Source organism: Seriola dumerili, unplaced genomic scaffold, assembly GCF_002260705.1.
Source record: "Seriola dumerili isolate Sdu_G_001 unplaced genomic scaffold, Sdu_1.0 BDQW01000102.1, whole genome shotgun sequence".
NCBI lineage: Eukaryota > Metazoa > Chordata > Actinopteri > Carangiformes > Carangidae > Seriola > Seriola dumerili.
The window spans coordinates 385,602-407,337 of NW_019174357.1; the positions used below are offsets into that span (position 1 = coordinate 385,602).

Sequence of the window (21,736 nt, forward strand, 5' to 3'; positions counted from 1 at the left end):
GTCAGGAACTGCTCAGTTGAACTGTGAGTGGAGACTCTGTGTCTGTGTGTCTGTCTCTGCATGTTGAACATGTTGTGAGTGTGTGTAAGTTTGTGTGTGTGTGTGTGTGTGCGTGTGTGTGTGTGTGTGGTGGTGTGGGTGGGTGTGTGTGTGTGTGGGGGGGGGGGGTGGCTGGCTGGCTGGCTGGCTGGCTGGCTGGCTGGCTGGCTAAAATGAGGGATCCTTGCTATCTGTGGGCATGTCGTGCACCAGGTAATAGCTGACATTTCTTCATTTGTGAACTTAATTGCTGATTTACACTGTCTCTAATGGCATGTGAAGTCAGATCCAAACTCTGTAATGGGCAAGGGAATCTAGCCAGAGGTGTCCAAACGGTTCACTCCTCCTCTCTGTCTCTCCTCCCCTCTTTCTCCCTCTCTGTCTCTTCCACTCTTCTGTGGCTGGCTGACATCTTCTCTGCATCCTTTATTTATGCACTCTTTCATCAGTATGGTGTTCTCCTGGCAAAGTACCAAGTCAAATTGTCACTTAAGATCAGAGATGAATTTATCTCTCTCTCACTCACTTTTTTTTTCTTTTGCTGTCTTCCCATCTCTCCAATCCCTTCATGGGATGACTTGTGCAGTCCCTGCATGCAGAGGCTAACAAACGCTTTAGAGATCAGTTGACTGGAAAGAATGGAAAGCAGGCTGGCAGAAAGCGAGTCAATGGCTCGGCTTAAACTGACACTAAGCAGAATCACATTGTACGCAATTTTTCCCTTGCATTTAGTGAGGATTATGAATTTTCTGAAATAGGACACAATATGTTTTGTTTATGATTAGGGATGCAAATTTTGCACTCAAAATGAATATTTTCTGTATGAAATGCATCCCAATCAGTAACATAATAATAAGTTACAGCATTATTGCCTGTTACCATTTTCCTATTTTATGTGGTTATGAGGTGGAGACAAAGAGATGGAGGGAGAGATCAACCATTTATTACAGCATAAGGCCCAAGTCATTTCCTGGAAATGAATACACGCTGGGGTGTGATATATGGGATCCCCTCTTCCATGTAACAGCAATCTAAGTGTCCTTTATGATTTCATTCAAAATCCCTCGTCCTTGTGTGGTGCAACTAAACACATTAAGGCAAAAATGACGGATGGCCCCTATGAGTGTAAGGAAAGCGGGTGGAGGATACAAAATGTATTCTCCACCTGCAGGGGTGGGGGATGGGAGAGTTCCTATTAATTATAGTGAAAGGAATTTGCCCCATTGCATATTGTTCAGGTCCAGTGGATGCCATAGTTGCATGCGTGTGTCTGTGTGTGTGTGTGTGTGTGTGTGTGTGTGTGTGTGTGTGTGTGTGTGTGTGTGGTGGCTGTGTGTGTGTGTGTGTGTGTGTGTGTGTGTGTGTGTGTGTGTGTGTGTGTGTGTGTGATGGCTCAAATGTCCCACTGTGGCATGCCAGTGTTGCACTAAACGGAGCTGACTTTAATGGCTGCCTTAATGAAATGCCTGAGCCCTAATTAAGCCCTCTCCACATTGTTGGGGACAAGCTAGATTCAGTCACTCTCTCACTCCGAGTTCCCTAAAGGCCTGTTCCTCCTCTTCCTCCAGGACGTGTTGCCTTGACATCTAAAAGCTTCCTTCTAATGGATAAATTGTTCCTGGCATGTATGTTTGTCTGTGCCAACATATGCTCGAGCAACAGAGCTTTGATAGCACAAAATCTACTGTCAGCTTCTTTCTTCTGGCAGCACATGAGCACTGAACCAGTGCACATTTCATTTTTTTTTTCTTTTTTGCTCATCAGGGACCTTTCTAAATGGAGAATATCATTGATTAGAGAAATATTAGACTTGGTATTTCCTAATTGTCTTTGCTACACTCGCTCAGAAATAACTCCTTTGTAAAACAGCAGGCTGAGAATCTTGTTTGTGAGTTGATAATTCGCAACACATCTGTCACTGCCTCACGCGTTCAACCTTTTAATAAGGGAATGACTTTCCTAAAGACAGCATCATGAGTATGAGAAGCATGTCGAGTGAGCTGACCTTCTGGATGTTCTTTAGCAATGTGACACGTCGTGGTGACATCCAGACAAAGTGACTCTTTGAGATATTAAAGGTTTTGGTCATGCGCACACCTAGCAGTGATTGATGCCACAGTCACAGCTAAGCCATTTTTTTTTCACCTTCCTCACAGACATACAGGAAAACAATCATTCTCCATCTTTCACAGACACACACTATACACCTACAGTATGGCGGCATAATTAATTGCCAGAATACCTTAATGAATGTTTTGCTCTTGTCAGGAGCAGATCATAAGTAAATATAAAATTGTGTGATAAACATCCTCTGTTTGATTTTTTTTCTGTGTAATTGGCAGCTTTGACCTTCAGCTGCGTTGAAGTGCAAAGCAAACATTTGATAAAATCAGTTCACATATCTCAACAGCACTGTTTCGTTTCTTCTCCCCTCTATTTCATTTGGCTCGCTTTAATCATGTTTCTCTGCTAGCTGTCACAAATAAATAATGAGTAGACTCAAGATGTCTTTGATTTGCAGGGCCTTAGCTGGGTCAAAGCTCAATTGGCGCGGACAAGAAAAAAAAAAGCATCCCGTTTGCTGAAGGCTCATTAGCTCTTTGCAGCGTGAAGCCAGGGTCACTGGATGATAATGAGTCTTTTTATTGAAAACCTCTTGATCCTGGAGATCGCGAATATATGCTCCATCGTGATGGAAACAGAGAGAGGGAACAGTTTCTCCAGATGACAAATTATATGCTTTAGGTTTGGAGAAAGAGAGAGACAGAGGGCGGATAGAGACAGACAGAGGAGAGAGAGAGAGAGAGAGAGAGAAAGAGAGGGAGAGAGGGAGAGGACATAATATATATCTATGTGCCTCCAAAGCCCGCAGATGAAAAGTCACATCATGTCAGACCCAGTTTTGATGCATGCTGCCCACAGATGAGGCAGCAGGCAGATATACTGTGGGTAAGAAGGCTACTCGATCAACATTTCTGGAGGGATATCAACATCAGTGTTTGATAGTGTCCCATATAGATGAAAAATGCAAATAAATCATTCCTATCTCTCAGAGCCAACTGTGAGAATGAATACAAAGAGCCATTAGCAAAACAGAAGTACAAAATACGTCCTTGCTGTGCTGGATTACTTTTGTAAACCTCACATCTGTCCTTCCTGTTTGTACCCATTCCCTGTGCTCTGTTTTAAATTGCAGATAGAATCATATACTGATTGAGTTAGCGTTGGTTACTCTCAAAATCACTGGCTTCCAGCAACAGTGGTTCCCTGGACACCCCATGCTAATCTGATTCTTACGTGCACTCAACTGATTTCCACTTCTCAAGGTTTGTTTCTGTCTGCCCTGGCTGCACAATAAACAAACTCAAAATCTGTGCACACGCAAATACATACATACGCTGTGTGTGTTTCTGTGTGTCCGCATGCATGCATAAAACATTAGCTTATAGGATTACTACTGATCAGTGAATACATCTGCAACAGGCTCGATCCTGGCAACATGGGAACATTTGGTGCATCATTAGGCACATCATTCCAACAGGTGTAGGAGAAACCATGCTGTGGCAGCACAAAAGAAAAACACATTGTCATGCAATAAGCCAGTGATTTCCCTGTTTTCAGGCAGAACATATTATGCCGCGCTAGCATGTGCCTGGGTAGTCAAGAGGATGGATTTTCATGGGCACAAATGTTTTCTATAAACCCAGGGTTGTTTTCAATTGAAGTGGAACTTAGTTGAGGTCGGCTTCTATAAATAATGCTCTTTTTAAGACAGTGTCTTTTCACAAGTTATCATCCTCTCTACAGAGCTGTTTTCCACTTGCCTCCACCCCCATTATTCTGGCATATCCCAGCCCTCTCATCCCTCTCCCTGCCCGTTCTCTGCGTGACGACTTCATTACCTCCGAGATGCAGGGATACCAGCGATAATTATTCATAAAAAATATGCACCTGCAAATTAATGGAGAGGTGTTGTGCACTATCCCGGTAATGTATTTGAAGGTATTTTTAACACGGGGTAAGGCTGGTGCACAGGTTAGGACCTGCAACTTATTATTCATATTCAACACTATTTCAGCCAAGGTTAAATTTGGGTGTTAATGAACAAAGTAGTAATAATGGTGTCACTACAAGGAGTCTGTGTTAATGCGTGCTGCTCATTTCAGTCAGATTCCTCACTTACATACGGCACTCAGGCTGTTTCCTATCAGGGAAACACTTTACTGGGACTTTGGCAGAAGCAATTTTCAATCCAGTAGCAAATTGCCCAGTGCTTAGAACTAACAGAAATGGTTTTGGACAACTGTAGCTAGGAATATGTTGTATTGCATGGTGTATGACACTGAATGTAGAATGTATGTGTGTCTTTACAGTCTGTGGTCGAGCACAGGTTTTTTTTTTTTTATTTTATTTGGGAACAGTTATGACACCTAGTGTCAACCTCTATGGAATTAGCTGTTTGTATTCAGACATCTGTGGGGTGCATATGGCAGCAGGTGGGGGGAAAAAAAGCTGTGAAAAGGTAGAGCTACAGATAGAGAGGCAGAGAGGCATCAGAGTCAGAAAAAGCTCAAGACAGAAGGTTCAGGTTGTGACATGTTAATTGCACTTCTGCAGCCAGGTGCAGGAGAGAGTTGTCATCCTGTAAGGTCGAAAACTGCCTGGGAGCCATAGCGCCACTCCTCTTCATTCACACCTGAAGGGTAGAACTGACACAAACAAACCCATACACACACACACACACACACACACACACACACACCAGCACTGCCTGCAGTAGCATAACAGAATCTGATGTTTATCATCCCAAAGGGCATCACGTCACATCGCCAGTCCAACTCACTCCAACTGATTGCAACAAACTCGCTTACTGAGATGTAGCCTCACCTTCACATGCCACCATCCATTTATAGCCCTTTTCGAGCAGCAGGTGAGGTACTTGTGTACTTTCCCAGGCATCAGTGTAGTTTAAAGTTTACAGATTAAAATTCATGCCCTCCAAAAAGTCTACTTTTTCATGGTGGTACTTTCTGATTGGCAAAGAAATGTCAGGATGGAGATTCTAGTTGATGTCTGTGAATGTGGCCGCAGCTTTGAGATTTAAGGGGACAGACAGAGCTGTTTTAGCTCTAGTGGTCGATATTCCCAATGTGCACTCACCTTAGGTAAAATTTCAAATGATTGCATACACAGTGTACAAGCCTCTGGGCTGTGCAAATACTGTAAGGCATTGCCACAGAGATGCTGCAAGGCAACAGGAGAGAAGTCACACTGTGGGGACTACCTTACTAAAGGTCAGACTGTCAGTGCGGGGCAGCCACTCTAATCTCCCCTGACCTGACCTTCAGTAGCGCAACATTAGCTCCATTAGTGTCCAAAAACGCAGCACGCCATTTCTATATGCAGACACATTTGTATTTATATGCGGCTGTTCGTGCGTACACCTGATAGTGTTCATGTGCTTGTGTGTGTCTGTGTGAGAGCCTTGCAGAATTTTCCAGCTTGCAACTGGCATCAGGCCCAGCAGCGGGACAAAAGCTCTGACAACCTCGGCAATGGCAGCCAAGGGTAATAGCCAAAGGTAACTCCACGAGTGTTGGAGTCACGGAGGCAGTTCAGAGACCAGGCAGAAAGCAAGTGCAGAAGAGCCTGTAAGTGCCCCGTATAAACTGCATAGGACCATGACTGCTTCGTGTTGAGGGGGCCTCTAATTGGTTTAGAACCCATGTCATCACCACTTAGAGCAGTTTAAGATTTGCCTCCACAACCCAACAGCCACATACACTAAGTGGAGATGTGATGAGCACCGACCCTGGATCATGAACAGGTTTAAATGGAAGATCGTTTTGATATAATGAGGTATCGTTCGTCTCTGGAGAGAACTCGACAGTAGATGGCACAGTTTTTATGTCTGCTTTTCACGCCTGGCATTCTGGCCGTAACGGTCTATATTCCCATTGAGCTCTCATTAAGGCAAACACTGTCCAGGATGTTTCCCCCACTCTAAAACCTGTAGTGGTCATTCAGCTTTCTTTCTCTCTCACTTTTGTAGTAGAGCTAAAATTGTGAAGCATTGACAGTAAACTGACTTTTTCTTCTAATTTTAATGAGATACAGATTGTGAAGGGAAGTATTCAGTGACACACTTGATCGTCCCTTGTTGAGCCAGTGGAAATCACTTGGGGATGTCTGACCACTCTCAAACAGCTCAGCCTCCTTTATAAACACTTCACGGTGGGAGCAACCCTGTTGTAAAATCGACACCCAACTGAGTTAATAGTGTGGAGGAGGTAAAGTTACGAGGGTGCCTTGTTGATTGTTTCTTCTTCTTTTTTTCTGTGTGCACAGAAAAATGGAAATTGTCAAGAGCAAAGCTGATATCAGATTAGAGAAATGAGAGAGCGGAGGTGGAGACGTTGCTGGGTGAATGGGTGAATGGGTTGGGGGGGTGTGGGGGGGTTGGAGGTAGAGATGGGAGGAGCGTGGGGGTTCAGTGCTCTTCCCCTATTGGGAGCTGAGTTATGGCCCCGGGCAATGCTGTCAGCAAAAGAAAGTTCAAGAGGTGTGGAAAAAAGGAGAGGAGTAGTCTTGGAAAAAAAAAAGACTTCACAGTCTAGTAACCAGGATGCTGAGCTAGATGTGGCGAAGTGCCCCAGGGGAGGCCAGAAGCGCTGAGAGACAGTAACCTGAGATGAGAGGTACCTGAGCCACAGCATCAAACCACTCCTGTGATCCACTGAAGACTACTCTCTCTGTGTTCACTCACTGAATCGCCAACAATGGCTAACAGGAGCGATCGTTACCGTCTGGTCAGGCTGGTCTCGCTAGTTGTGACAGACACCAGTCAAGCAGAGTGAATTTAGGTTTACAAGTGTGTGTTTCTTTGCTGTACTTCTTTTATCAGAAGGGCTTTTGGGATGAAAACATCCTCTCTGCTTTTGAAAATGTGTTACATTTTGATTTATGGATGTATACCATCTGTTGAAAGCAGACAGTATATGTTTACTAACTAAGGTGATTGACCCTCCACGTCCTCTCTTGAGTAAGGTGTGTTTATTTCTATTAAAGTCATTTCATAAACAGCTCTTTAGATATATGAATATTACGTGACTCCAAAGAGAAAATGCTAAAAGTAAAAGGAGCATTTTCAATTAGTTTTTAGGCTTTTTGCCCACAGAGTTTCTGGCAAACCTTTTTTCTATCATTACCCTCCCATTTATATTACTGCCTTAAGTCCCCTAAATCCTATGACTGCTGCATCTCGCACAGCTGTGCACTTTTATGGCATTTTGCTAATGTACTGTAAATGACATAAAATATGACAAGCTTAGTTTTCTGCCAGCTCTTACTTTTATATCATTTTTTACACCATTTTGAATTCCCATTTATTTATTTGAAGGCAGATGTAATTTTATGTCCTTGCCATGGCTGTAAAGTGCTACTTTGAAATGCAAATGAAGCTTTGATTGAGAGATTTTCATAAAAAATGGGTGTTTTGTGCGAGGTGGCAGTGAGAAAGCAACTCCAATGGGAGATGTTTTGTGGTCCCATTTGGGACAGGGTGATGTATCACTGGAGAACCACAGAGACTGGTAGAGGACGTTCTAGGACAGACGGTTGAGCTCCTAACTCCAGTTCCCTCCACAACGAGAAGACAGTTATCTTGTCTGGTGTTCTCACTGTAAACCACACCTCGTATAAAAGCTCCCCTTCCAAACACACTACAGCTCTCCGACCTTTTTCACCACTTTAAAGACATCGCCTACAGCTTTCTGGAAATAATGTTTTTTGTCCATTTAAGGGCAGATTTCAAAGAAAAGCTTTGGTAATCCAAATGAAATTACAGGATAGAGTGTCTGCTTATTGCCTTATATGCACTTAAAGGTAGAGTGTATACTTGAAAGGTAATGGCTTTCTGCAGTCAAGTATTATGGTGGCTCCCACACTGAAATGGATCTCTTTACTCCTGTCTTGGCAGAGTCCTCTTAGTAAAGGTGTGGCATAATGTAGTTCCGACTCAGGCCTCTTATCTCATGTCAGTGGTATCCTGCACACCTTGATAAAACCTCCTTTCCTCCCTTGTCTTGTAACAACATTCCACTCTGTCTGACAGGTACTGTAGCTAGCAGGAGCCTTCCTCTCATCTTTCTCTCTCTGTCTCTCCCTCTCTCTTTCTCTACACACACACACACACACACGCACGCAAGTCTTTCTCCATTTTTCCAAAAAGCTTTTTCCACTAATGTAGCAGATAACGCTTGCAGCGATGGACATGCATTTGAATAAATCCAAAGTGTATTACACTCATCCTCATCACCTGTGTTTATGTGTTCAGCGGCTGACACCTTACAACCTGCTAACCAGACAGGGGTTAAGTTAAATATGCTCTAATGGAACAACAGAAGCTGTTATTAAAGCCGTGTTATTGGGCAGAGGTGGTGACACTTATCTATCAAAAAATGGATTACTGTCTGTACAGTTGTTTGAACAAGGTAAGCATGGCACAAGTATAAAGAAACTACAGTTACTGGCTTATGGTTGTATGCCTCCACCAACCAGTCAAGTTGCAGAAAATATGGTCATGATGTCCCTTCTGTTCCTGAGTTACAGTGTTGAATAATGACCAGAAGTGTTTTGGCTGAATATTATGATGTCGCAGTAATTTTGACCTTTGACCATTTGGATATATGTCATCATAAAATCTAATCAGTTCATCCTCGAGTCCAAGTGAATTTTGTACCAAACTTGTAGGAATTCCTTCAAGGCGTTCCTGAGATATTGTGTGCATGATAATGAGATGGATGGACAACCTGATACATGATGCTTCTGGCTGTCAATGGCATGGAGGCGTAAAAATATGGATGTTAAGATTTCTGCCTTTGAGATACCGCTCTTTTAAAGTGACACATAAGATCAGTAGCCGTTACTTGAGCTTTATCTCACTAAGGTGTCTTAAGTGGTGCTCTGGCATTTGTGACACATTTTATATTTTATTTTATTTTATTGTGACAGATTTGTTAAGAGTTTGAATAAGTGTGGTAGCGCAGCTGTGGCTGTGAACCCGGCCTAAAGAAATGCTGCTAAGCCATTCCCTCTCACTCTCTGTGCACAGAGGGAGACATTCTGGGGCTCCACATTGACCCTGTTTTAATACTACATCTACAAGGTAAAAGAAGTTAAGTCAAAAAAGCGGTATAATTTCCAATCCTAGAGCAACACAAAATTGTAATTACAGCTGACTTGACAATCGACGATGCAGGGATCATTATTGCAACATTTATGAGCATTTATGGTAAAGGCAGAATGCCTGCGTTGGCTGTAATGGCCATGGCTGAGCCACTGACGTGGTGATTTAACCTGGCATTTTGGCTGTGGCAAGCCGCTCCTCCAAATCAAGGCTAAGTGGCGGATTCATCAGTGCCCTGTCGAGATGAAACACTCGCCCAGCGGTGACACAGAGATGAGGCCCTGATTGGGACAAATACGTCTCCCTCTGGTGTCAGCTCTCATTCACCGGTCTGAGCGCCGGCTGAAAGAAAGACAAATGTTTTGATTAGGGGTCTCTTTCAATGTCACAGCAGCCAGCGAAGAAGAATGAGATGAGGCTGTCTCCAAGGGAAGCAAATAGTTGACGACGATGAGAGGAAAATGGATGTCTCCGCTGTCTTGAGGGTGTCGAATGGGGATTTTATGAGTCAGAGGAAGCTCAGTGAGGGCATCTCTTTTAATGAGGCCGCATTCCTTTTTCCAGAAGACCATTTCAATTTCTGCTTGGTGATTGTTAAAACAACGTTTGTGAAAATTTCCTGTTCAGTTACCATTAAGCAGCGTGTGACTTTCTGTCACTAACACATTGTCTATTGACATTTCTCATTGCAGATAAGTATAAGGCCATTAATCAGTGGAAGTATAAATATCTATCAATCTGGCAATGGCTATAGAAAAAAACATAAATAAGTTAAAGGAAGCCTGCTGAGCCTACAGTTTTTCCCCAAATCTCACACTCCACACCGTCTCCTTGCTCACCCTGCCAGCGATGACACAGACTTAACACGCTGTCTCATGTAGCCGAACATTTCCTCATAAAAAAACAGAATGGTGATGCCTGTGCTCTGCAGCTTACAGTGAATAGAGTCAGTGGAAAAATATACACCATGGCTTTGAAAGAGGTACCTTGACAGACATGATGTGCATTTCAGTGGGATCCCGAAAACAGTAAACAGCTCAAAGCGCCGTCACTGTTGCACTGTGAGAACCTCATCTCGGACAAAATAGTTTTGAGAGAGTGGCTTATTTATGGAGCATCCACCCGCCCTCCACACCTGTCAGACATTTGTTCGCCTTTTTGTGGGTTCTCTACTGTAATGATTTCTGTAAAAAATGTTCTAATGTAGGCTAGATATGGTCATGAAAAATTGCAGTTTGTTTATTAACAATAAGGTGGTGAAATAAGGTCACACGGAAGGGGAATGTCTTCATTAACAATGAACATGCGAAACATATTATCCTAGAGTTGGCTTTTTATCCCAAATGGCAACAAATCTGAATTTAATAAACACCTCTACGTATTTTTTTTTTTTTTAAAGCATGACAACTTGTAAGCAACTCTTTTCCTTTTATTAAAACCTTTATATGAAGTGGACACCTTTCCTAAACCGCCTCGACACTCAGATACATCCCTTTTAGCCTTATTGTCCAAGGGCTTTGATATATCTTTTGATTTAATCTCACTTAAAGAGAAAAAAAATGCTCCAAGTCTTGAAAGTCAAGGTACACTTTTATCTTGTCAGCCCTACAAAATATGAGTTATGGCTGGACAAAAGGCAGCTTAATGTGGCTTTCTGTGCCTGTGACATGTCATGTAATAGAAAAATGGGACTCTCCCTCAAAATATATGATATGCCCTATTGGACTAAGGCCCTCTCTACACCGCATCCATCAAATCAGCCACCTGAGTCTGTTTCAAATGCTCATCATTCCTTAATGAACATGATCAATCCCAATGTAGCCTCACTTTGAACACCCTTCAAGGTCCCTCCCTCGCACAAACATCTTCCCTTTGCAAATCATCCTGTCATCTCGTCTTGATGTCTTAACATCCGTACACTTAGCAAACACTGGAGTGCTCACGTGTCAGCAAAGAGACAACAGCAAGGCTGGCTTTGGGCTCTGAAAACAAACATTCATACAAATACACCTGTGACAGAGAGCACTGAGGAGGCAGGAGGCGGTGAAGTGGTGAAAGGTGACAAAGAAAGGGTGTAATGATGGAGTGGAGAAACAGAAGGGCCCCTTCCTATTCAATCAGGCCCCATCTGAACCCCCAGACTCCTTCTCTCCTCCATCTCCCTCACTCATTTGCATCTCTTTTATGTCCCTGCTTCCCATTATGCAAAAGTGTACGCTAAAAAAGTAGTCCGGTTTGCAAAGTGAGTCGCTCCATTTCCCTGCACTTTTTTAATCAATACAAGCCAGGGGAGGAGGGTTATGTGCTGTTCGGTCGCATTTATGCTAACTAGAATATTTGAACCGCTCTCTTTGAACTGTAGTTACCTTGGAAACCAGCCCACAGGAGTTGCTGCTTTATAACAGTAATTACAATCAGTGGTCAGACTAGGTCTTGTGTTTAGAGAACAAAGCACACATGCGTCCAGTAAGTAGACTACTTTGTTTGTATCGTTCTATTTCACACCCCTTGGGCTGCTTAGAGGCTGACAACCTTGAAGACCTTTACACTTCATTAAAGCACTCTCTCCCTTTATCCATTATGGGAGATGTTCAAACAGATTTGTTTGTTTTCTGTGCTGGATTTTGGAAGACGGTAAAAATCCATTCCATGGCTCATGATGCCTTGATGACCTGTGGATCCAACTGTATGCACACTGCCAGAAAAGATGCAGCCTAGAGAGATGTAATAAACCGTTTGTGGCCCTTGATACTCCGGTTTCTGATGTCCGTGAAATCTCACTTCTTCTGGCCGTGTAGCTGATGATAAAGCGAGTGCCTGCAAGGCCTTCCCGCTGTTGCCATTTGTAATTTTTAGAAGTCATCATCGGAGGTGATCCGTCTTGATTGTGCCTTGGCAACTGTCATGCTCCACTAATGCACAGTGTGAGAGAGGGCATAAATACAACGTCTTCCGGCAGCACTGATGTTTATCTTCCCTGCTTCATGAATTTGCATTCCCACAGACAAATTTTACTCATAATGGCAGGCATCACAACACAGATAGGCTCGGTGTATTATTAGTCTGGATACAGTGTTTGTTTTACAAGTGGACAGGCAGGAATAAAGGATTTGAACATTCTGATGAGGAAGACAGATTGATAGTAATACATGCCTCCTCTAATGGCCTTGATAGAGCTTTATGAAATATTCATTATTGGTAACTATCGTTACCAATGGTAACTATCATAGTAACATCGCCAGCTGCATCTCGGGGATGAGTTTTTCTTTTCCTATTTTTTTTTGTCTTTTAGATGCAATTTTAATGTCTTCTTAATGTCTGATTTTAATGTATTTCTATCCCTCTGTAAAGCACTTTAAATTGCCTTGTGTCTGAATGGTGCTCCATAAGTAAGGTTGCCTTGGCTTGCCTTTATATTAACGAAGAAGGCCATCTAACAAAAGCCCTAGATGCTCTGAGAAATACTGCATCGGTCCATATTGCAATTTGTGTTAAAACCTTGGTGGAAGCAGGTTAAAAAACGTTTGAATTCCAGCATCTGAATTACCATTATAGTGGTGAATACCTGGTACCACCCAGAGCAAACCTACAATAAATGCTAAGGCGAATATTTGAGTCCTTGTCATTCATGCTGTTTCTTCCCTCTCAGAAAATATACGTTTGTTTGTGGCCTCATATAATTTTCACTTTTCAGAGCACACTGAAGGCAATTTATGTCAGAATGACAATGACAATGACAGTTTTTAAGAAAATATTGCAGTTTAACCATCTCTTGTCCATTGAATATAGATGTAGACCCTGTTTTCTGTTACTACATGCTTTACTGCTCATGGAGTTTTACATTCATGGTGCAAAAGGTGCACTTACCTATTCATTTTAAGGCTCAGGAATCATGTGCACATGACCAGGATGATCAAAATTTCTCCCTAATGACACAGACAAATAAGTATTTGCTATTAGTTTTTATGTAACTTGTAGAGTAAAGCTTCTGCAAAGGTTCTACCATCTTTGAAGTGTTTCTCCTTTTCATCTGCCACTTAATGGACAGTGTTGTCATGTTATGACATTTTAAGCTACCCAGTCTTTAGTTTGTGGAACTGTAGCGTGGGGGCACAATGCTTTTGGCATCGGCAGCATGCCAATGTCTGGCTCATTACATCTGAGCCAGGTGCATCTGTTCAGCCATTGTGGGTCAACACTGTGTTTTTGAGAAAATCTGGAAGGATGAATAAAAAGTGACATTAAAATCAGGGAAACGTCGGCTTTGCGTTAATACACTTGTACTGAGTTACAACGGAATACCGTCACTTTGACTGCTTGTTTGACTCTGATCCTCTCCATCACCGGTCCCCTCCACTTCCCGTGGATGTGCACAACTTTCACACCTGACAAATTTACTGCATCTCATCAGTAACATACTTTATTACTTTTGAGCTGCCTGTAATAACCAGATAATGTCTCCACTGGTTCACCTGCCTTATGATTCTCTTCTCTTCTCTTTGCGAACTTGCCCTGTGAAGTAATCGCATTACACTGAAGGGATGTGACATTAATTTAAGAAACCTCTATAAGAAATTGCACGTTTGCATGCAAAGGAAACCATATTCACCTGTATGAACAGCCATGAAATATCAGGGCACTGCTGCCTGACACATTCCTGATGTAGGGGGAAAAAAATAGACACTCTTTTGGAGGAAATTGCTTGAAGACAATTGCAGCTCTTTTCTTCTTCTTCTGCAGTATTGGCAGCGGAGTTCTCAGTGCACTGTGCTGATTATGATAACAGCGCCACCACATCAGCGTAATGCCGCAACTGCAGTTACAAATGACAGAAATCCACAGAGCGCAATGCTTCTCAGAAAATAGTGTTTTCCGTGAAGACAGCCGTCAGAGTTTTGTCGAGAGCTGGAGGTTGCACGAAAGTTGACGGAGGCGGCCGCCTGGTAATTCTCTATGCAGGAAAAACCCTGATTTCCAGTGACTTTCATCTGCAGAGTTAGTGCCTGCATGCCCTCAGACTTAAACACTGAGATTAGTGTGCTGTGACATAGTCTGTCTAGTGCTGTGTTTATGTGTTGTGCACTGGCTTTGCCATTCATTTCCATTTATTATGTACATAAACATGTGATATTAGAAATATGCCAGGTTATGGGTTTAGGTCAGAGTGCCATATCTAAAAAACAAAATGACACTCTAACTTCCCTATTAAACCCTTACAAGTAGTAAATCAATCCCAGCCAGTCAGAATTATTGGGTGACTTATGTGGTGACCCTTTACTTCTGAATTTACATTATGAATAAATTAGATTATAAAACATAGCTGTTTGAAACATGACTTTCAGTGGTTATGACTGGTAATTAGTTTGCTGTTTTCTTGCCAAGTTTCTGTCACATAGTAAGGCTGTTTAACACCTCTGAAATTGGGCACGTTTCCTTTTTCAAATCTGTCCTTTCAATCATTTATCACCAATCTGAAACTAGCTTTCACAAACATGGATGAGAGTCATTGTAACCACAGGCAAGATGGAAGTCCCTCTTTTGTAGTTTCCATCCTCTAAATGGATTGATGAATCTCGCAGCAGCATGCTTCACTGGCAAGTGTCAAATTAATGATTATGCTGCAGATAATTAAAGTGCACAAATCATGGACATTAGACCTACGGTGAGAATGAGAGAATGCATGCTGGAGTTGTGGGCTTATGACTAATCAGTGGCTGTTGATGAAGGACAAGAATAACATGTCAAAGGAGTGGGAGATCTGGTGAAGAGAAGGGGGAGGGTGTGGATTACATTAGGCAAGTTTCAGTATGGGAGAGATAAAGCTGTAGAGAGAGCAATCCATATTACGGGAGATGTGTGTTTATTTTGAACTATAGGCTGGAAATAAAGACACCACTGGAGTCCCTCTAGAAATGTTGAGTAACAATTTACAGAGCCTTGCAAAGGACAGAAAAAAAGTCTAATCATATGCTTAGAAAATGTACCTCTTTGTTTCCTGTAGTGTGCATCACCTCTTTGTGGTTCAAACAAATGGACCAATAGGGGCCCCTGCAGGGAGAGTGGATGATATTTTTTCATTTGACTTAGGTCCTTGTGGTCATTGCAATAGGATATATAAGAATAACTTGATTTAGTTTCTAAATTCACTCTTTTACCAAAAGCATCTAACACCTGTCCCCTATGGCAGCACTACCAGTGGATTAGAAGCAGATAAAAATAAACCTCTACCCCTCATCGCCCTCCACCTGTTTCTCTCTCCAGTACTTCCACTTCCATGCCACTGAAAACTACCACCAGCAGTGTCCTAAAAAGCTCAAAGCATGGTCATTGACTACCAAGCCACAACAGATACGACTAACTCACCAACTTCACCATATTCTGAAGCCCCCCTGTGCTTCTAAATTGCTGGTATGAAATGGGCAGGACAGAGGGGTAATAGTTTTTGATAATGATCCTGGGCTAAGCTTTGGTGCTGTGTGGCCACATGCTGCACAGACAGCATGCTGATTATTTCTGTGAAGTGGGCTGGATGTGTGTCAGTAACGGTAATTTCCAGGCCTGATTGGCAAAGAGCGATGAAATTGGGGGCAGTTAGCACTGAGGGGGAAAATAGTGCTGGAGTGTGTGGAAATGCAGCATCCGTCCAATGGTAAACAAATTATCTGAAGTGAAATGACAACATTAGGCAGTGCAACGCGCCGGTCCACATTATGAATATGGCTCTGTGCAAAGCCTTTAACTACCTGCATTTTTCCACCATTTCAAACAACTGGGCAGTCCTTATCAAAGATCTCTGGCCCCACCTTCCTAAATGCAGGGCATTCAATCAAATCTCGCATGAATCATAGTCATAGTCAAACATCTCCAGTAAGGGCTAAGGCGTATCATCAGTCTGCATACAGTGTTTGTTTCACAAGTGGACAGGCAGGAATAAAGGGCTTGAACGTTCTGATGAGGAAGACAGATTGATGGTGATACATGCATCCTCTAATGGGGTTGATCGAGCTTTATGAAATATTCATTAATGGTAACTATTGTTGTAACATTGCCAGCTGCATCTGAGGGATTACATTTTTATATTAATGAAGAAGGCCATGTAACAAAAGCCCTAGCTGCCCTGAGAAATAGCGCATCATTCCATTGTCACAATGCATGTTAACACCTTTGTGACAGCAGGTTAGAAAAGATTGAATTCCAGCATCTGAATTCCCATTATTGCAGTGAATACCAGTTACCACCCAGAGCAGACCTACAATGAAAGCTATGGAAAGTATTTGAGGCCTTGTCATTCATTGCTGTTCCTTCCCTCTCAGTAAGTATACCTTTGTTCGTGGCCTTTTTCTCGTATTGAAGGCAATTTCTGTCAGAATGACTTGAGTTAAGAAAAAAAAAAAGAAAACAAAAGAAAAAAATGTTGTGCTTAAACCACAATCAAAATTATCCAGTAATGGATAAGACATAGAGTTCTGCAAGGGGATTCACCCCTGTGATTTACCTTCATATACCTGAATATATAAAAGATAAATACAGATATGGTTTTTTTCTATTTCCTGTTTCTTTTCTCTATAATAACCTGAGCGTTGTTGACAGATTTAATGAGGTTGATTGTCATGTAAAGTCGGCAACACCAGGTATACCCATTAAGAATATATACAGTATAACCTTGTGCTGATTAATGCAGTCATTGTAATATGTTTGATGAATTCCTTCTAATCCTTGAAGATGTACTCCATGAGGACCATTGTTGAAATGCTGTTTCTTTGAATATCATATTCAAACTGAGGTGGAGATAGATAGATAGATAAAGATAGAAAAAGAAGGTACACTTTTTTTTCTTCCATCTAACACTCCAACCCTGCAGAACCTGCAGTGTGCCTTTAAGAAAAGGTGGCTGTTAGATAATAGTTGGATAAGCTCTTATGAACGATTTGAGGAAAAGCATAATGCTTGATTTAGCAAATCCAAAGAACGGAAGTAAAACATTTCTCTATCATTGTTACTAATCTTCCCCGACAGTATGTGAAAACAAACTAAGTAGATAACTTTTTTTTTTTTTTTTTAAGTTCTATTCATAGTACAGGTTTGGCTGTTGCTGAGTGAGAAAACCCAGGGGGCTGTCTGTTGTCTCTAGCGACAGACAAAAGGTGTCTGTTTCTGCGCTGTGTGCCCACACATTTACAGAACCTAACCCCTGAAGTCAAAGCCCATTTATCTCACAGCAAATTGTCATGTCTAGACTATTTTTTCAATTTATTATTTATTATTTTTTCCAACCAAGCTCTCTAGTAAACCCCATTAGGAAGCTTAATAAAGCGTTATTAACACGGATCTCCAGCTCGGCGGGCACCTGAGCACAATCACCCTCCTCCCCTCCTGATAAAGTCTGCAAAATGAGGTGCTTAATTCTTAATTGGGCATATTAGTTGTGAAAATATTTTCCATGAATAAGTGCATGCCTGGTAGAGAATAAAAAAGAGGTAGACTAGGGAGGGGAGCACATTTTTTTTTTTCTTATTTTTTTTTTTTTTTGCAAGCTCTGTGATGCCCAGTGAAGGATAAATCTGGCAGATGTGACAGAGATTTATTCCGTGTAGATCCACCTTGATGTAAGCCCCAGCCCTCTCAAACACATCACCTCCATTTCTGTACCGCTATGTCACTATGAAGACACGTTTGTTGCAAGACTCAGCCAGGCTTTAAATTTAATGAAGGGGGTCACGTTTTAACTGCTCAAGTGACAAGTACAAGCTGGTGTCAGTTAAGTCTTTGATTCTCTCTTTCACAGGTGTATTTTAATAGCTCTTCGAGGGCATCAATCAATAGAGCAGTGAAGAAAGAAAATGTGCTTAAAGAATACATGTTCAATATAATACAGAGGTAAGATTTCGTTACAGTTCAAGACAAGCAGAAGCCGCCTTGTTGGGGTGCTCAGTCTGAATTCTGATTGATAGTTGGTAGTTATTCTCTATGCTCATAGGTAGCAGCCATGTTACTTTTAGCAGCTATGATGATTCAGCTTTAGGATAAGGTTCTTTTTAAAGGGTGAGCAATTCACTATTGGTTCCATAAAGTCAGGACTAACTTTCACTCTTCAGTATGGCTTAAGATCCAAAAAGCTGGATGCAACTCAGCAGTGGCATTTGGTAAATCTTACCTGTCTGGGAAATGCTTATGTCTTTCAAACTCCTGCCCCCAGTTTGAAATACATGATTTTTGTTAAGTCTCCAAGCCAAATCCTGGTGACATCATCTGGGTTGTTTTCCAGTCACTGGAAAGCTTCCTCCAGAGCCAGAGAAGACATTATAATACTGTCTGCAAAGGCTGAGTAGTACTTCTTGTGACAACTAAACTGATCTTGATCTGCAGAATGAGTGGCGTGCCCCTTTAAAGGATCTATTTGTAAGTTTTGCTATTGCTACATAGACAGCACTAACAACAGCTCTTTACTTACCAATCAAGATGAAACATTAAACGAATTTAGCATCAAACTTCAATCCTTTCCTCACCAAGAGCTGTCTCCAGCGGTGGAAACCAATGCCAATGTCTTGTCTTCATCACATCTTTTCTTCTACTGAAGTTAGCACGCTAACCAGCTAGCCCCGGCCTGTCTTGTCACTTTCCGATAGCGACTCACTGTAGTCTCCAATCTGCCCTGAAGATGTAGTGCGGCTCAGAGGGCGTATTATAATCTGTTGTCTTGTAAACGCAACGATGGCTAAAGCTCTTGTGAAGTGGCAATCACCACCACCCGCTCCCGGGAAGAAAACCACGTGGGCAGAGAACACTTACAAATAGCCCCTTTAAGTTATGCAGAAACTACAGTACAAGTAATGGCCCACGTGTGTGTATTTTTTTGAGAGAGATGTGTGATTCAGTTGAGTACAGTTAATTAATATTTTTGAAGATGCTGTTTGAGAAGTCAAGTATTTGTTTACAACAGTTCCAGGCCAAAGCGTGACACAGAATTAGCATGAACTCCTACTGCAAATTGTGTGCCAAAATCTGTCTCCATGCAGACACAACATCAAACGTATAAAACAGCTTTGAATGTTTCTCACTTAAGTGAAAGCTGTAATCAGGCCGATACTGGTGGTCTTCATGGTGAAAATGCGTAGCAGCATGACAGGTAGCCTGTCTCTGAAAAATAATCTCCAATCTTGTTTTTTTTTCTTTACTACACATGAGACTAGAGAAGGAAGACAGGATTGAGGATATAGGTGAGGTATAGGAAGTATGCAGGCATGTGCGCTGCCAACAGAGAGATCCCTCCAACGTTAAATCAATTACAGCACAGGTTGAACTGTTTGATAATATCAGTCATGACTGAGCAGATACAAGATTCCCTGGCGTGTGCAGTGTTTTTCCAGAACATGCCAGGAGATCTGTTGAGTGGCTGTCTATATGTTAGCGTGCTTCATCTGCGTGCTGGCTGGGTAGCAGAGTACAGGCATGATAAGCTCCTCACATGGGAGCACAGTCAGGGCTGAACAAAGCTGTCTAGGCTTGAAGGGCAATACATATGGTGAGATAAAGTCTCACCTCACCAGCATCAGCCACGATATATGCATGCACATTTACAATGGGTCTGGTCAGATGGGGAGAAGCTGCGGAGTCTCAAGATGAAGAAAAGCTCATTACAGTATACAATATGCTTTGAGGTACAGCACATTATGTTTTTTCCTGATATTGGTTTAGTAATGGATGTATATTAAAATCAGGCAGTGTACAGGTTTGTATATTTCTGTGTGTGTGTGTGTGTGTGTGTGTGTCTGTGTGGGGTGCGTAGGCATGTGTGACACAGGGGAGAGTGTATGCAGAGCACGAATCAATGTGGAAACTTCTGCTTATCGTTAACAAACTATCCATCACCTGGAATTCAGTTCAAGGCTGAAAAATGACTCGTGGGGACTCTAATGGCATTTTCCAACTAAATTAAAATCAGTTTCCTGTGTGACAACAGCCTTTGCTATGATGTGGTTTGATATCATACAACAAAGCTCATCAATTTCCTTGTCTGCAATAGGATAAGTAATTTCCCTTTGAATATAAAACTGAGCATACAGAGAACTGCAGTAGATGGCTGCCATGTGACACAAAGATGTTGTAAGATGAAAATGTGCTGCGTTGTCTTTGCTCTGCTTGTTATTGTAATTCACAACATGTTATTATTCCATCAGCTTTTATATGATTATGTTAGAAAATGTGTGCGTGAGGCCAATTCTTGTGCCTGTGTTTTTCACGTTTCAAGTAGGAACGAGGAAGATTACGTTGTTGGAGAAAAGGGTAGAATGAGCTCAGAAGTTTGGAACAAAGAAATAGCTGTGAACTAAACTGTCTCGGTAAAATGTGAGAGAGGAAGAGACACTTTTAAACCTTTGCTGCAATTTGTGCTCTCAAATCAGACTGAGAGTGTCTGTATGACTGCATGTCAGTGTGTGTGTGTGTGTGCGTGTGTGTGTGTAGGATTTAGCTGATAGGCAGCCTGCCAGTGTTTCTAACTACACATCAGTACCACTCTGTACCCTCCACTCTGATCCATAAAACCACCCCCCACCTCCCTACACCGTACCCCTCCCCATTAACACACCCTCTGTCTCTAATGGAGTTCACTGCACACCACTTTCCGCCTGAACACGCAGTAGAGGAGTGCAGCTAATAGCAGTTGCACAGTTGGAATACATGGGTGTGAGCTGGAGTTAATGTATGCCACTAGAGCAGTGTTGGCAGACAAGATCGTGTTATCTGCTGTGGTGTGTACGGGCCCAGCCCATCTGTACGGTGACATCCTTCATAAATGAACCATGCTGAGCTGTGACGGCTGTCTCTAAGCCTGCGCTTCAGTCCTGGTGCCGCGCTGACACCTCTGATGCATGTACAGTATCTTGTCTCCAAATCATGAATAGTCAAAGAATATGTCACATTTGTAAATCACCCTTTAGGGTTCTTACAACTTGAGTTTGACAAGAGGTTTGAGTGAAATTGGTGGGAATGGGCATATGGTGCACTTCCCTTCATTCTCAGCTCATTCAGCACTTGAAACGTTAAAAGCAGGTGTTTGTAAGAACTCCACTTATTCCCCTCTTTGATCTTGAATTTTCGATCCCCTCCTGTCTCGATTAAATTAAAATAATGTAATGATTTAAATGGGCTGGACCTAACCTTTCCCTTATTCTTTCCCTTTTCTTCTTCATGATTTGTTCTTCAGGGGTGGAGGCCATGTTTTCCCAGCAGCCACAGGACTTGGTGGTGGTGGCAGGACAGCCCGTGACATTACCATGCACCATCCCCGGTTACCATGGCGTTGTCCTGTGGATCAAAGATGGTCTGGCACTGGGAGTTGGCAGAGACCTCTCTGGTAAGGAGCAACATTTATCCCCTTGTCACCCTACATTTCTCCATCCCCCTCAGTTTCCTCTATTAATTATACTCTCTAATATAACTGTCATATTCAAATGGTTGCTGTTTGTCATCTAAAGCCCCCTCATGTCAACATCCTACCCTCTGCCAAAT

At 42.3% G+C, this 21,736-nt stretch overlaps 1 protein-coding gene across 1 annotated transcript in view; it reads left to right on the forward strand.

Annotated features, from left to right (window-relative positions):
• The window catches only part of kirrel3 (kirre like nephrin family adhesion molecule 3), a 156,509-nt gene that overhangs the window by 75,387 nt on the left and 59,386 nt on the right, over window positions 1–21,736 (forward strand). The window contains exon 3 of the mRNA XM_022746322.1: window positions 21,432–21,581. Coding sequence (XP_022602043.1) covers window positions 21,432–21,581 — 150 coding nt within the window. The remainder of the gene's footprint in view (window positions 1–21,431; window positions 21,582–21,736) is intronic.